This window comes from Myotis myotis, unplaced genomic scaffold, assembly GCF_014108235.1.
Source record: "Myotis myotis isolate mMyoMyo1 unplaced genomic scaffold, mMyoMyo1.p scaffold_m19_p_4, whole genome shotgun sequence".
In the NCBI taxonomy this organism is placed as follows: domain Eukaryota; kingdom Metazoa; phylum Chordata; class Mammalia; order Chiroptera; family Vespertilionidae; genus Myotis; species Myotis myotis.
Window position 1 is genome coordinate 109,981,716 of NW_023416346.1, and position 16,585 is coordinate 109,998,300.

Sequence of the window (16,585 nt, forward strand, 5' to 3'; positions counted from 1 at the left end):
GCTGAAATAAATATGAAATGAACCTAACAACAGAATTATTTTTAATAATATTTTAGATTAACAATACCTTTTCACATTTGAATTTTCTATCACTATAGCAAGGTTCATTCTTTTGAAACTTTGATAATAATTTCCTTTTGTAATCATCTAAAATGTTTTCAAAGTAGATCTTAATTGACTTTGGTGAGCAGTGTCATGTGATAGAACTTACTGGGTCTTACTTATTAGCATATTTTAAATGATTACAGCTATTTGTTAATTCCTGATTGTGATCCTTTAAGAAAGAAAATTATTTCTTCAATTAGCCAACAAAAGTAACCATGCCTTGAACCAGGGGCTTTCAAATATTTATAGGGGGCTGTAAGAGTCAGTGAGTTGCTCAAGTTCTCAGTTAGATAGCTTGATTACAAAACGTTAGATCCCAGTCCATTGATTTGTCTATGCCAACATGATGACTCATCATGTACTTAATTACCTCTATTTATGTCATCAGATATCTGTTGGTCTAGTATGTGTTAGTATAAGCATGTTCAATTTCGCTTAAAACGCAGTGACTTTCATGCACTTCTAGAGAGGAAAAAGAAAGGAATTATAAAAAGAAGACAAAATAAAGTTGTCCAGAATGTTACTTTTGCTTTTAATTCATCTTTCTCCCATATATTTTATAGTTACATCCTTTCCACTTCAATTTCAATTGCTACTACTAAAGTCATATAATCTTGAGGTAGAAAGATATTCAAATAATACTTAACATAAAGTAGATAGAGTGGACTGATACTTGAACCAACAATATATTTTAACCAATCAGAATATTTTGTATACAGTTCTGAAAAGTGTGAGTATGAAATTAATCTCATCAATGAAAAACCAATAGGGCTATATTGGATAATGTCCTTTAATTAGCCTCACAAATTTGGGGAGGTAATCTTTTTATTTTCATTTTTATCCTCAAAGCATCAGAGATAAACCAATGTCTTGCTTAATATCAAAAGAATGCAACCAATGAAATGTCACCATTACCAGTTAAATTTATTTTTAAGTATTATTTCTTATATTTCTTGAAGTTTACTCTCATGAATTTAAAATGAATGAATAAATCTATAAACTACTTTATCTGATCACCTTTGTTCTAGATAGATGTTTACAATATGCTTATTTATCTTTGTTAAGTTTTCTTTCCTCTCAAGATATTTTGATTTTAGTAGCTCTTCATATCTTATCAGTAGTATGTCCATTTTGTATTATAGGATGTACTGGTCCTTGAAAGTTTATTCATTTTAGTTTCCATGAATTATTCCTATTTTATTTTATTCTATAACAATATTGTAATGATAAAATAAATTTCAAAGCTACAGAATGGAAAGAGAAAACTGATTGATTTGAAGCTATTTTAAACCAACCTGTAGCACTTGGATTATTTATTTTCAATTTAGATTTTAGTGTAATTTGAATGTAGTGGCCATTTATCATGATGACTGAGATTACATATTCCATATTAACAAATGTTTACTCTACTGTCTGTGTAAACACAGTCATTATTATGTTAGTGTATATATGCACGTTGGGACTACTATTTAACCAAAAGAAAGCTTACATTTTAAAAATGATAAAGTGTACCTGAGTGCATTTGAATGCTTCCAGTTTACAGTGAATCAATTTGTAATTAAATTTGCTCTTATCAGCCTGTTATTGTTTGTAAACTTGTTATACTTCACCTTTAATGCTAAAACTTTAACAAAGCCTTAAACTTCATTAATCCTAAAGCATACAGCAAAGCACAACTAATAGCTGTTCAGCAATCTGAAACATTAAAAAAAATCAAGGAAAACAAAGTGTTGTCTTTCTCAGTTTCTCTGTCTCTTCTTTCTTTTGTGTCCGTTTATCTCTCTCTTTGATTATTCAACTTCCCTATGTTTTACTTTATTTGTACTTTGTATGACTACACAGTCATGCTAAAGCTTTTAAGATGAGAAGGTAAGTAAAAAAATTAAACTTCAAAACCTATGCTTAGTTCATACTTCCTCCTTTGACGTTATAACTTTTGTTAGACTATTTTCTATGTATTCTAAAACCTGAAGCATATCTTGTGTGCACTAACACTGTGTGATTTAATTGTGATTCCCATTCTATGGTCATATATTTTCTTTAAATTCAATAGAAGTACTTCATACAATAATTAAGGTGATTTATCCACCATTGATTTCAACTTCTTTAAGTAATTTACTATAATTCTCAATTGAAAACGCAGACATTATATTCTTTATATGTATTAAACTGGGATTACTCAAGAGTGAGCTATTAAATTATGGATTCTTGCTTATATACCTTTCTTTCATAAAATTTCATAAAAATTGCTAATTACAAAGACAGTGAAGACCAAGTAATGACATATAAAATTTTATTGGTCAAAAAAGTACATGTTAGAATTTTCATGACCTCATGGTGAACCAGTGAGTCTTAAGGAAGGCATAAATTTTCCCAACCTTTTGTGTCTGAACAGAGTATTAATAACATAGATGTCAAATGGCTGGTCTGATAGGCCAGTAGCATAGCCAAACTAATTGGGTTGAGTAGTTATGGATATTTTGGTTATAAAGTTGGTCGCTGGTTAATTTAGTTAATATATTGGATGTTCTACAACTCAATTTACATAATAATCTCCTTTTCTCTACAAAATAAAATAATTATATTTGTTATACAGAGTAATGCAAGATATATTCCCCCCCTTCGAGGATTAAAACATCTGCTGGTGAGGCAAAGTATAAACTCTTCAAAGTCAAATGACATTGTATTCAAATATGTAAGATACTGCAACACAACCTAGGATTACACATAAATGAGCAATAGAGTCATGATATAACATGTCAAAACCATCTCCATTAGATTTTCTATTCCCAGATGGCTTCCTGAAAATTCCTTTCAGAAAACAAATCTGAATGCGAGTGAATGACATGGGCATTTTACAAATTATCTAAATCCACTGTTTGACTATTATTAGTAATACATTACTCCTGTCACATATTTCATACTAATAATGAACTCTTGGTAATTTTCAAAGTCATGTTTATAATAGTTACTGTCAATCTGTACTGTTTAATAAGGTAGCCATGAACCACATGTGGCTATTGAGTATTTGAAATGTGGCTACTCAAATTAAAATATGCTGTAAGTATAAAACATAGTGGGTTTTGAAATCTTAATATGAAAAAGTAAATGCAAAATATTTGATTAATTTATATTGATTATATTTTTATATGATACTATTTTGATATATTGGTTAAGTAACATATGTTATAATTAATTCCATATTTTTAATCTTTACTCTGGACATTAAAATAGAACATTAAAAATTCCGTGCATGGTTTTCATTATATTTCTGTTTAGCTGCTCTGCTATAGATACACAAAATCCTTTGAATTCAGAGGAAATAATTTCCTGTAAGTTGATAAAATTTCAGGGAAATATTCATGTGCAAAGTGTATCATTTCTAACATGTAGCCTGATACATCATCATTCTGCCTCTAACTGTATACTTTCAGCAGTGCAAAACTCACTACTTTAACAATAGTGCTTTTAAAAAGAAAAAACACATTTGCAACATTAATCAGTTGTTCCTATAGTAAACAAAATTTCAGGATCCAATTAATTTCTGTTCATTGATTCTGGTTGTTCACTTTGGAACCACAGAGATTAATTCAAATCCCTAATATGCATAGTGACCTTTTAAACGAATGCAGAATAGGCTTTGATCAGGAAATCTGGACTCTAAGCATACTCCTAATGAAATCTAAGTTTATACGATCTTGCTTGAATACTTACACATTTTGTAGTAGTGTTTCTGTAAATCTGTTTATATCTGCTTATATTATTTTTGTACCAGCTGCTATCCAGGTCTTTTAATTTTATACAATGAAATTTATGTTATTTCAAACTCTAGATCATTCAAAAGCTCCTTGAAATGTTTATTTTTATTCACTCAGCTTTTGAGAAAATCACTATATTGTACACCTGAAACTGATATAATTATTTAATATTGCATACCAACTATACTTAAAATATTCATTTATGAGTATACAGTATGTACTAGGAATGATCTGAACAAGACAAACAAACTCTTCATCTTCATGGGGTGTTCGTGGAACTCATTCCTCTTTGTGGATTGTTTTGTGTATGTGTGTGTGTGTGTGTGTGTGTATGTGTTTGTGTGTGTTTTGCATGTTTTTATGTCTCCAAATAATGCCTGGTGAAAATACTCACAGGACAGAACAAGTACAAAGCCCTATGGAATCCTCTTTGAGACCACCCTCTACATCAGTGGTTCTCAACCTTCCTAATGCCGCGACCCTTTAATACAGTTCCTCATGTTGTGGTGACCCCCAGCCATAAAATTATTTCGTTGCTACTTCATAACTGTAATTTTGCTACTGTTATGATCATAATGTAAATATCTGATATGCAGGATGTATTTTCATTGTTACAAATTCAACATAATTAAAGCATAGTGATTAATCACAAAAATAATATGTAATTATATATGTGTTTTCCAACGGTTTTAGGCGACCCCTGTGAAAGGGTCATTCGACCCCCAAAGGGGTCGCGACTCACAGGTTGAGAACCGCTGCTCTACATTGATGCAGATTAACTAACCAATAATTTTTGTTGTTCAGAATGACACAACTTTACCGAACTGGACTGTTAATTTCTCCATGTTCACCATTAAAATTGCATGAGCTTGTCAAACACCTTGGTAAAATAAAAATGCCATGTCAACAAACATTTATTTTATCTGTTATTATCAGTATGTTTTCAAAAAGGGACATCTTGAACTGAGCCAATGGATGAGTCTGATTTTGATAGGAAACAATAAGAGCCAATATTTATTGAGCATTTATTATGTCAGATGGATGCATAGAAAAAATAACCAGTATTTATTGAGCGTTTATGATATATCAGACCACATTCTAACATTTTTGATACTCATAAAAATCCTGTGAGGTAGATATTCTTCTTATTCTTATGTTATAAATATGGAAACGGAGGCTCAAAGAGGACAAATAACCTGTCCTGGTTCCCTCAGCTACTAAATGGTGGAACTCAGATTCAATAGGCATTCTCATTTAGAAGTTTAGGCTCTTCACCTAAAGTTAGAAACATTCAGAGCACCTTGAGGGAGAGAAAATAGGAGCTCACCAATAGAACTGCATAAAAGGCTAGAAAGGTCCTTGGGGCAAGATTAGGTGAAGCTGGATTTTGGACTTTATTCTACGTGTACTACTTGAGCAGAGAGATAACATAATGAAAGTCATGTTTGGGGAGTATATTGACCTGATCCCAGTGCATAGGATAGAACCGGTGAGGTTGGAAGGAGATTATACCCCTGTGAGGATATCATTGCTTTAGTTCGTGTGAAAGGAGAGGAGAGATGATATCTCTAGGAATGGAAAGCAAGTGGATTATGGTGAATGAATTGACAATTATTTGATATTTATTGGACATGAGGGTAAAGTGTTGAAAAATGACATCACGAATGTTTTAATCCTGAATGACTGGGGGGAAAAAGATCATCTATTAACAGAATGTAGGAAGTTGGTGTTGCAAGCAGTTTGGTGGAATGATAATAAGCTCATTTCTAGACATGTTGAATTTCAAGTGAGAGCTCAGCTGACTGTTGGAGAATTTAGATAGGAATTCAAAAGTGAGGTCACAGCTAAAGATGAATATTTGGGAGCTATAATGAAAGCTATGGTTAAACTTTGGAAGATCATACAATTTATTAGGGAAGGAGAATTGAGAAAGAGATACAGAGGTCCAAGTTCTGAGCCTTATTTATTTATTTTTTAAATGTTTATTGTTGTAAGTTTTACAGATGTCTCCTCCCTCCTACACACTCTTCCCCACCCCTGGCCTTCACCACACTATTGTCCATGTCCAGGAGCTATGCATATGCATATAAGTTTTACAGATGTCCCCATCCCCCCACTCTTCTTCACTCCCACCCCACTCCTGGCCTTTACCGCACTATTGTCTATGTCAGCCGTGGGCAAACTACTGCCCGCAGGCCGGATCCGGCCTGTTTGAAATGAATAAAACTAAAAAAAAAAAAGACTGTACCCTTTTATGTAATGATGTTTACTTTGAATTTATATTAGTTCACACAAACATTCCATCCATGCTTTTGTTCCGGCCCTCCGGTCCAGTTTAAGAACCCATTGTGGCCCTCGACTCAAAAAGTTTGCCCACCCCTGGTCTATGTCCACGGGGTATGCATATATCCATTCAAATTGAAATTGGTTAATCTTTTCCTTCTCCCCCTTTCCCTCTAAGAATCCTCAGTCTGTTGCATGCTACCATGTCTCTGGCTCTATTTTGTTTTTCACTTTATATTGTTCATTAGATTCCACATATAAGTGAGTTCTGAGACTTTGAAACCACTATACTTAAGTATATGGGGAGAAGATGAGCTAAGAGAGGAAGCAGGTATAGGAGTAAAAATAAAACAACAACAAACAAACAAGCAAATGGATCCATGTTATTTTGACATCCGAGTACTCAATAAAAGTTATTTTAAACATTAATTATTATCACATAGTCACAAAAATGTGTGGAGCAGCATGGTTGCTCTTATTAAGTATTAGCAAATGTGAATAACAGTTCAATAATATAAAATACTGCCACATTAATTTTGTGTAGTTATTGTTCTAAAAGTTATTAAACTTTTTACTTTCATAACACTTTGAATAAAATGATTTTTAAATTTAGAAGTGCATCAATTATACACACATTGTAACATTCTTTAAGCATATTTAAAATTCTTTAAGCATATTCTGTACTGGTTCAGGAACCTAATATGATATTTTAAATTACAAATGATCATTAGGATTTAAAAACTAGTACTGAAAATCACTCACGTGAAAAAAGAGCCCATAAATCTTTTCTGGCATGTGTAGAAGTGCCTAGAAGAAAAGTGTTTATTCATATTGCAGGTGACAATCATGTCCTGGTAAATAGCATTTGATTATTCACTTTTTTATTAGTAACTAAATACCTTTAGATATTTGTCTTATCCTTGAACACTTATTGTCCTCTGGGAGATGACTTCTAATAAAGGAAAAATGTGACTGGGAATGTGCTGGGGAAGGGGAGGTGGGCACCAAACTTGATAAATGCAGTCATCCTGGCATAAGACACTGGGGGTTGTTCCTGAATTGGTTTTACATATATAAAATGTTTAGTTCTATTAGAAAATAATATTTCTATATGTCATCTATGAGTTTTCAAAGGCTATCGAGTTTAAAATATTTTCCAGTGTTTTAATGCAAAGAAATTGAGCACAGAGTAAAGATCAGTAGAATATTTTAACTGAATTTTTATAATTAAATATTGCCCACTGCTTTGAATATGTTTGATTTTCAATATATTATCATTCATCAGTTTTATTCAAATGTGTCTTTTTGGAAAACCAGTGTATTTTAAAGTTGTTTGAGATTAAGCGCGTTATGAATTTTGAAATTAAAGAAACTGTGATGTTTATAAGGTTGGAAAATATATAATTCAGATCTTTTGAGGTGAAATATTCTGGTTTCATTCATTTGAATTTGTTGTGCTACAAAGAAAGCATTTCTAGGGCAAGCCAATGGCATTGTTTATCTTATGAGAACATGCCTGTCAATTTCTCCATGCTAAAGATGTCATTTGAAATATCTGAGCAGATAGTCATGCACTTTTTCTGAGGATAAGGAGACAATTCTGCATTTGTAACTAAGGTTACTGGTATTTGATGAATGAAGCAATTTCTGATAAGACATATTTGCCCAAATGGTATTTATATAAGAATATTTAAAACAGGATCAAATTCAACTTGAAAATATTAACAATTAGCCCAGTCAAATATATGGAAATTGACTTTTGTTGAAAAAACGGAATGATGAATTGCATTGTCTTGCATGTGTACTCAGCTCTGATAATGTTAAACGTTTGTCTTTATTTGCATCCTCGGGTACTTTCCTAGTGTATTTCAAAACTTTCATAAAGTATAATATGGAAACATAATGCATGTCATTATTTTAGCAACAGGAGGTTGGACAAATATATGTTTGGTTTATGTTTCTCATAAAAAGTAATTTTAATTTAAATTAGCACTATCTTTTTTTTTTAGGCCTCCATTCCTTTGAAGGAATTGGAGCAGTTTAACTCAGATATACAAAAATTGCTTGAACCACTGGAGGCTGAAATTCAGCAGGGGGTGAATCTGAAAGAGGAAGACTTCAATAAAGATATGGTAAATTGGTTCTGATGAAAGTGTGAATGAACTAGGAGTGAAAATGAATAAATATTTGGAAAGAAATTACATAACTCAGGCCACCAACTAGATTATCATGCCATAACTTGCACATTTTCTGATTCCAATGATTTATTACAAATGCAAAGTATTATTGTTGAGCTATTATTACGAATAACAAAGTACTATAGTATGGCCATGTAGGAGCACTAACAGATTCTAATAAATAGCTCAACAATTTTGCTTTGACCTGTACTCTTTTCAAACTCAGAGGATAAAATGTAATGAGGATAAAAGTCAAATTGGAAAATAAAATGGAACTCAACTATCACTGATGGCTGAGATTTTGTGCCAGTCATGTTTTTGGTAATATAACATTTATTTAAGGGAAGGGGCAATTGCATACAATACATTGTTTATTAAAGTTTACCATGATTAGTTTTACCAAAAAGTTGAATAAATAGTATAGTGTGCGTATAAAATACATATACATTTATGCTGCTTATTTCATGGGGGTAAAAAAATGTAACCATGCAGGCTATTCCGAAACTGGTAACATCCTTATTCAACCCTGATTAATTTCAAAGTGACTTTTATATTTCTCTCTGGCTTGAATATTTCTGTGTCACATCCCTTTTCACTGACTTTTTTTTTCTCCTCCACCTTTTCACATTTTCCTTTCCTTCTTTCACAGCCATCACCTATATGGCATCCTTAAACTTTACATATATTATGCTAGAGATTTATGACATATATTGATGCTAAAGGCTTCTCAGACAATGCTTGAAAATGACATCCAAAGGCAGTATATAATTTTTTAATAATAGGCATGCAAAGAAATAGGAGAATTATTTCCACCAATCTTAGTTCCCACTGGTATCAATTCTGACTTCTGGTAGCTGCCTGAATCAGTGCTCCCTGTGTAAGGAGTTTGGGGGCCTTGCCAACTCAGCTCATGGAAAGAAAGACAAGAAGAGGCTTTCCAAGATGCTGAGTTACAACTGTCTCTCCTTCATGTCAAAGAAGAAACCTGAGGGCACCGAGTTGAAACTGTGCTGCTCACCTCGGGCTGATCACCGCCTCTGGCCAATAGCTCTCACCGGGTACAGGGAAAGAAATTAAGTGGAGTTTTTTCTTGTTTATTTTTTTTTTGTCCTCAGCCCTAAGAAATGTTGCAGACTTTTAAAGACATGTTAAAATAAGTAAGGTCTTTTTACATGCTATAAGTAAACACAGGGGCAGGCAAAAGTATGTTTATAGTTGTTTGTATGATAAATAGTACAATAATAAAGAATAATACAAAGATAAGCTGTGTTTTGTGTACTCACAACTGTAAATATACTTTTGCTCAACCCTGCATATGTCTGTTACATTATTTCAGTTCACTGGTAACTGACAAATCTCAGATAAAAACCCCATGTATTCTAAAAGAAAAATAGTTCCTCGGTTGTGTGTAAAAATTTAAATATGTACTATAGATTTGAAAATGTGACATATCACTCCATGAAGAATTATACACACACACGTGCCTTTTTAAGAATTTTCTAATATTTGTTATTCTTAGCTCATCAGATTACCTTGGGTACCATTGCAGGATAAACCTCCTTGATAGAAAGTTTTCATACATTGAGTTGAAAGAAATAAAAGAAACTAGACATGAAATATTATATGGTTGCATATGTTAGTATATTAAACCAGCACTTATTCAAATAAATTCAAAGCACATAAAGTAAAAATATTTTTGGAGTCCAAAAAAGCAAAATACATATCAAAAATATTTAAAGCCATTTTTGTAATCTGTATTTAAATACTTATTTGATTCTATTTGTTTAAAAAGAACATGCACATATGTTGTTTTTAAGAAATGATTTGCAATATTTGACAGCAATTTAGCACACCATTTTTTACTAATGCCCAAACATTTAAAATTAATTTTGACATTTAGGTTATTTAAAGCAGAGATTATTAGAAATTAGTGTACATTTAAAACAAAATGTTTTCACTTAAAAGTGATTGTTAAAATTTTAAGATTTGTTGACATCTCGTACTCACACATCCACATCCATATTCTTATATGGATTACTTAGCATTATAAATGACCAGTTTAGTTTACTTCTAACATTTTTAATTTCTAAAAATATACTGAAAATCAAAGCCAAAAGAATGCTTTCACAACAATTCAGAACTTGTCTGAAATGATGAAGTACCTTATTCCCCCATCTGCCTATGTATGCCCCTTATCAAATGTGTCCTTTTGAACTAGACCAGAGGAAACTTCTTTTAAAAGTTAAAGTACAACACATAAAATAAAAACTGTGAGCACAGTCTCTTAGAATAACATTCCTTGAGAGTTTCAAATTGGACTTTTTGTGTTTAACATGTTTTATTATCTTTGTTAATGATGTACAGCTTTTTAAAAACCAAAATGAAGACTGTACTTGTTGTTTTTAATCAGAGTGAAGACAATGAGGGTACTGTAAAAGAATTGTTGCAAAGAGGAGACAACTTACAACAAAGAATCACAGATGAGAGAAAGCGAGAGGAAATAAAGATAAAACAGCAGCTGTTACAGACAAAACATAATGCTCTCAAGGTATTAGAGCTAACATTATAATATACCTTGCCTGTGGTTTCTTTTCATATGTAGGGTAAAATATATTGTGCATAAATAAAATCTGCTTAAGAATCTTACTCACCAGAAATACATTATTTCCCTGTTCAATGTGTGTGCTTTATTTAACATTTTTGAGTGGCGTCTATAATTTTGAAAGATGTGTTGCTTAACAATTTTGAGGGTTTTTTTTTTTTTTTTTGGTTAGACAATTTTTGCTGAGTAGAAATCCAAAGATATGAAAATACACCATGTGTATCATTTCTGCCTTTTGTTTTCTACTAGTTTATTTTTAGAAGTTATGTTTACATTTATCTTGAAAACCCTGCTTAACTTCCAAAATAACCAGTCTATATTTTTAGGCTTTTTTATTCCTGTATGTTAGTGATTTTATTTAGAGTAGATCCATTTTTTTTTGGTAGCCCATTACTTACTTAGTAAGGCCTGGGATTCTACTTGAATGTTTCAATAAATTTCATTTTCCCTTCAAGAGTCACTCTGCAACTAACTAAGCATCTGCAAGAGTCTAATCTTATTTATGCAGGAATCCTCAAAATAATTTTCATGTCCTTGAAGAAGAACTGGTACTCTCCTACTAACCAGTGATAGTGTATTGCTTCAAGTACCCACCTGATTCATGTGGATTTGTGCAGGAAGGACATAATAAAGTATTGGTTTCTCTATAGTAATATATGGGAGGTTCTTGACCTGATACTGGACATGTGAAGAGTTTTGTGGAATAACCCTTTTTGTGTGCTTTGCAATGTTCACTATTTGCATGCATGGCTGATTTTCTAACGCTGTTAATAGCTCAACTTCTCATTGTAAATCACTCTTTTAAAGCTATGTATCTATGTAGGTGGATCCAACTAGTAAGTGGATGGAGTCTGCTTTCTATATGTCAATAAGAGTATAAAACCTTTCCCCATATAGCCAGACAGCCAAGTAAACACTGCTGAGAAAGTAATTACACAATATTGTGCCTGCAAGTAATCCACGAGGAAAGTCTAATTGGCCAGCAGGTGTTCTGAAGGTAACTGCTGAGAAATAGAGTAAAAACAAAAGGTCTGTTTCTAGAGGGAAAACAAGAGCAAGCCACAGTGTGCTCAGAAAATCAGCAATCTGTGTAACTCACACTCTTCCAACTGTGGCCAAGCTTACAGAAAGGAGCATCTACGCTGGTCATAGGATGAGATGTGTCGTACAGAACAGCAGTGTTTAGTGTTTATCAGGTATAGCTCTAAAGAAATCCATAGAATGTCTCTAAATATTTTTACATAGTACACATCACCTTGTGCTTAGTAAATCAAAGGAGTTTCATATTGTATGAGCACAAGCCATTTACTTTGTCAAAGATATGAGTTGTGTCATGAATAAGGCACTGTTCAACTCTCATTCACGTGGCTGTATCTTGGTACCTTTGAAAAAAGCAGCATTCCATCTGTCTCATCCCAGGCATTTATTACCTCCACAAGAGATTTAGAAATTCAACTAAAAATGTAAACTACAGCAAATTTTACATCCCCAGTTTTAAACAAAATGGAGAACAAAATCTATATTATTATTGCAAATATGTGCTAGGAACCGTGAATGAAAATCTACTCCACTTGCCAAACCAATCTATATCACCCAGTTCAGTCACTATGTCAACCTGCCCATTGAGTCCAATTCTAATCCTTATAAAATAGTTCAAATAAGTTAAAAACCTTCTAATACAATGAATATTTCAGCAGTTCTTTGAGACTCATTATTTTCTTTTGCTCCAATTAAATCTATACATGAAGCCCTAATTGCTACTGCTCTGACAAAATGAAAGCTGTATTCTGAGCTCCTGTGTTCTCTTGTGTTACCATAAAGTGGTATTTCAACAAATCCTATTGATCAGAGAAGACATTGGTTGCGCTTGTACAGAGCAAGATGATTAATTGCCCTGTTGTTGACTTATTAAATCAGCCACCCTTATTTATCTCATCAGGTTGATTGGAAACCATGTATTATCCCTTTGCTTTTTAAAATAATGCATTGCTTTGCATTTGGAGCATGGTTTGATAGAGTAAGAAGAAGTTGGCCATGCAAGCCTTGAAAGAAAAAACATTTTTATAACATTGAAATTGTCATTTTCATGTACACTTGCAGAAATACCATTTTCACACTTCTACCTATACTAGAGGCCTGGTGCATGAAATTCATGCACTCGGGGGAGGGGGAAATCCCTCAGCCCAGCCTGTGCCCTCTCAATCCAGGAGCCCTCAGGGGATGTCTGACTGATGGTGTAGGCCCAAACAGGCGGACATCCTCAGTGCTGCCACGGAGGCGGGAGAGGCTTCCACCACCACTGCTGCACTTGCCAGCTGTAAGCCTGGCTTCTGGCTGAGGGACGCCCCCCCTGTGGGAGCACACTGACCACCAGGGGGCAGCTCCTGCATTGAGTGTTTGCCCACACGCATGGTGGTCAGTGCGCATCATAGCAACTGGTCTTTCTGTTTGGTCAATTTGCATATTTGCCCTTTATTATATAGGATAGCTTGAAACAATTTATCTCATTAGTTAAGGTGATTTTATATTTCTAATCATAAAATATTAATGTCCCATAAAACGCTTTCACAGGGATTTCGAAAATCATGAATGAAGTTACTTGACCACATAGACTTAAAATTTGTGTGTATGAACCCAGGGTGTAAGATATAAATTTAAGAAAATGTTAACCTATTTTAAAAGTCAAATACAAACTTAGAATTGTACAAGTATCTAGTTAGATCAATTATATTCATATTAAACTATTTCAAATAGACTACATGATCATTTAGTTCACTTAACAGAATTTCTAATCAAGTTTAAACATGCCAAGAGGAAATACTTTAAGTTGGTCGTTCAGGTTTCTTAGCTTCATGGTTCTGCCACATAAATACATAATTTGATCATCTATTTGTATGTTCAGCATTTTAATGGAAATTTAATCAAAGTTGTACAAGGAGGTGAGGGACTCAAATTATTTTTAAATAACTGCAGCCAGACATGTACTATACATATATATTGATATTTTAATAATATCTGCACCATGAACAGGATTTGAGGTCTCAAAGAAGAAAAAAGGCTCTAGAAATTTCTCATCAGTGGTATCAGTACAAGAGGCAGGCTGATGATCTCCTGAAATGCTTGGATGATATTGAAAAAAAATTAGCCAGTCTACCTGAACCGAGAGATGAAAGGAAAATAAAGGTAATGTTGTTTTAGAATGTCAATCTTAGATTTTATTGCTACATTTTATTTATTTAACTTAAACTGTGTGGATCATATTTAAGATGTTGATATGGTTGTTTATTAGTGTTCTCTCTGATTTTATGTATTTTCTTGTATTGTATTTTCTTTTAGTAAATGTATTGTATTAAGTGTTTTCAACTGACTTAATGTTGAGTGAATAAACTTTTATTTTTAGACAATGTATAAATGAATTAAGAAATGTCATGTGTTTTCTGGTAAAATTGTAATTGACTTTGTGTATCTTTGTTCAAGATGAACAAATGCCTTATTGGTATATGGACTGCTTCTTTCTCATGTTAGCACATTCATTTCATCAGAGCATCTTCACACATCATTGTCAAATCTCTATAGATGTATTTGCATATTGTCTGAAGATGTTTTTTTTCTGTTCTTTCTTTAATTTTCATTTTGCTTCATTCTCTGTTGAGTTCCTCAAAACTTTATAAAAAGGAAATAAAAATTTATTGATTTACCCTCTAAATTATATTCTATATGGATGGGCCCTAATAATAAATAATCACCCCAATTTGGGTCAGCCCCCAAACAGCAGAGGAATTGAGAAGAAGAAAACTATTAGATCAATTTAAATATTTTCTTAATTAGGATATCTAGCTAGAACTGAGCATTCAAAGGATAACTGAAATAATATTGAATTCTTGGGTGAAGATGACAGTAATGGCTTCCATATTTGTAAATTATGAAAAATGACAATAAAATGACAACAGCCTATAAAATTTCTGAGCGAAGTGTGTGCTGATTGTAGGTTGGTTGATGTGGTTAGCTAACTGCCCTGGGCCCTGTATTGGTTTTGCTCAATAGGAAATTGATCGTGAATTGCAGAAGAAGAAAGAGGAGCTGAATGCAGTGCGTAGGCAAGCTGAGGGCTTGTCTAAGGATGGGGCCGCAATGGCAGTGGAGCCAACTCAGATCCAGCTCAGCAATCGCTGGAGGGAAATTGAGAGCAAATTTGCTCAGTTTCGAAGACTCAACTTTGCACAAATTGTGAGTTGTTACTGGCAAACCTACGTATGTGTTTGCACCTGCTACTCTAATAACAGTGGCCTACTAACAAAACTGGACAACAATAAAAAAAACACACAACAAAATCTGGGTGCAATTTCAAACTTCTAATATTCATTCTGAAAGTGAGTAGTTTCCCCTCACTTTGGGCTTCTGTAACACTAGTGGTTAATTTTTCAGATTAAAAATATAATAAATTAACAGATCATAGGAAGCAGCCCCCTTACCAAAACTGAAAAATACATCTTTTTGCTACATCATTTTCCATAACATTGGCAATGTAATTTGTCAATTTATCATACATTTACTTTATTTCAGTGTCTAATCAAAAATTGCTTTCCTGAGATCATCTCATGCTACTTTTACTTTCTTAATGTATACATGAAAAATAATAAATCTTTTGTGAATCATCTTATATCACCTTGCACAAGCCTTATATCATTGACTTAAAAAATAATAGTCTAGTCCTCATACCTGGCTTATCTACTTAATGGGTTAAACAGTTTTTTAGAACAAATGGATGCCTAGTAAGATGGTTGAAAATTGATAGCAGATTGAAAAAATGTTAAGTATTGTGACTACTAAAATATTTCAAACCAAAGTAAAAGGAATAACTGCTCCTCTTTCAAACAAGTGGCTGGAAAATTTGTGATTCTGTCTTTAAAAAGGTGATTGATAAATGGAAACTGGGTCTTCTTAGCTCTTTATTTGTAATAGGTATATAAACTGTAGGGATATTTTTAACACATACATGTTTTCATTCTATTCTGAGAAGTTGTAAAGTGAAGAGGAATGGTTACCACTCTGTAATTGGGCTAAGAGAGTGCTCCTCCCAAAACCAGGATTTCAGAGCCTGGAAAATGAGGCTTTATAATTGTGGTAGATTAAATCATAAGAAACCAACAGATAGTCAACCATTTTTTACCTATATAATAGCAGTTTTCATTTGTTTTAATCCATAGATGAGATTTTCGGGGAGAGGGGGCTTCTTACGTGATATTGTTGATTCCATTTAATATGGCATATATTTGAAAATATGTCAGGACAATTAACATAACTCTATAAGCATATAATTTTGTTAACACATCTTAGTAACCAGGGGAAAATATACTTCATATTAACTTCATATTATTGTGACTTCTTTTACATGTTAGAAAAATCCATGAATACATTGTTTTCTATGAAATCAAGTACCCTAAGATTGAATATTTTGAGACATTGGAAGTAATGCATACAATATATTTAAACTACATTACATTTTATATATATATATATATATATATATATAATTGATTTCAGAGAGGAAGGGAGAGGGAGACAGAAACATCAATGATGAGAGAGAAGCACTGACTGACTGCCTTCTGCACACCCTCCCTAGGGATCGAGCCCACAACCCAGGCATGTGCTCTGACCGG

At 33.0% G+C, this 16,585-nt stretch overlaps 1 protein-coding gene across 1 annotated transcript in view; it reads left to right on the forward strand.

Moving 5' to 3' along the window:
• Positions 1–16,585, forward strand: part of DMD (dystrophin) — a 1,824,373-nt gene that overhangs the window by 470,725 nt on the left and 1,337,063 nt on the right. Inside the window, exons 36-39 of the mRNA XM_036304100.1 lie at positions 8,156–8,278; positions 10,734–10,871; positions 13,956–14,108; positions 14,970–15,152. Coding sequence (XP_036159993.1) covers positions 8,156–8,278; positions 10,734–10,871; positions 13,956–14,108; positions 14,970–15,152 — 597 coding nt within the window. The remainder of the gene's footprint in view (positions 1–8,155; positions 8,279–10,733; positions 10,872–13,955; positions 14,109–14,969; positions 15,153–16,585) is intronic.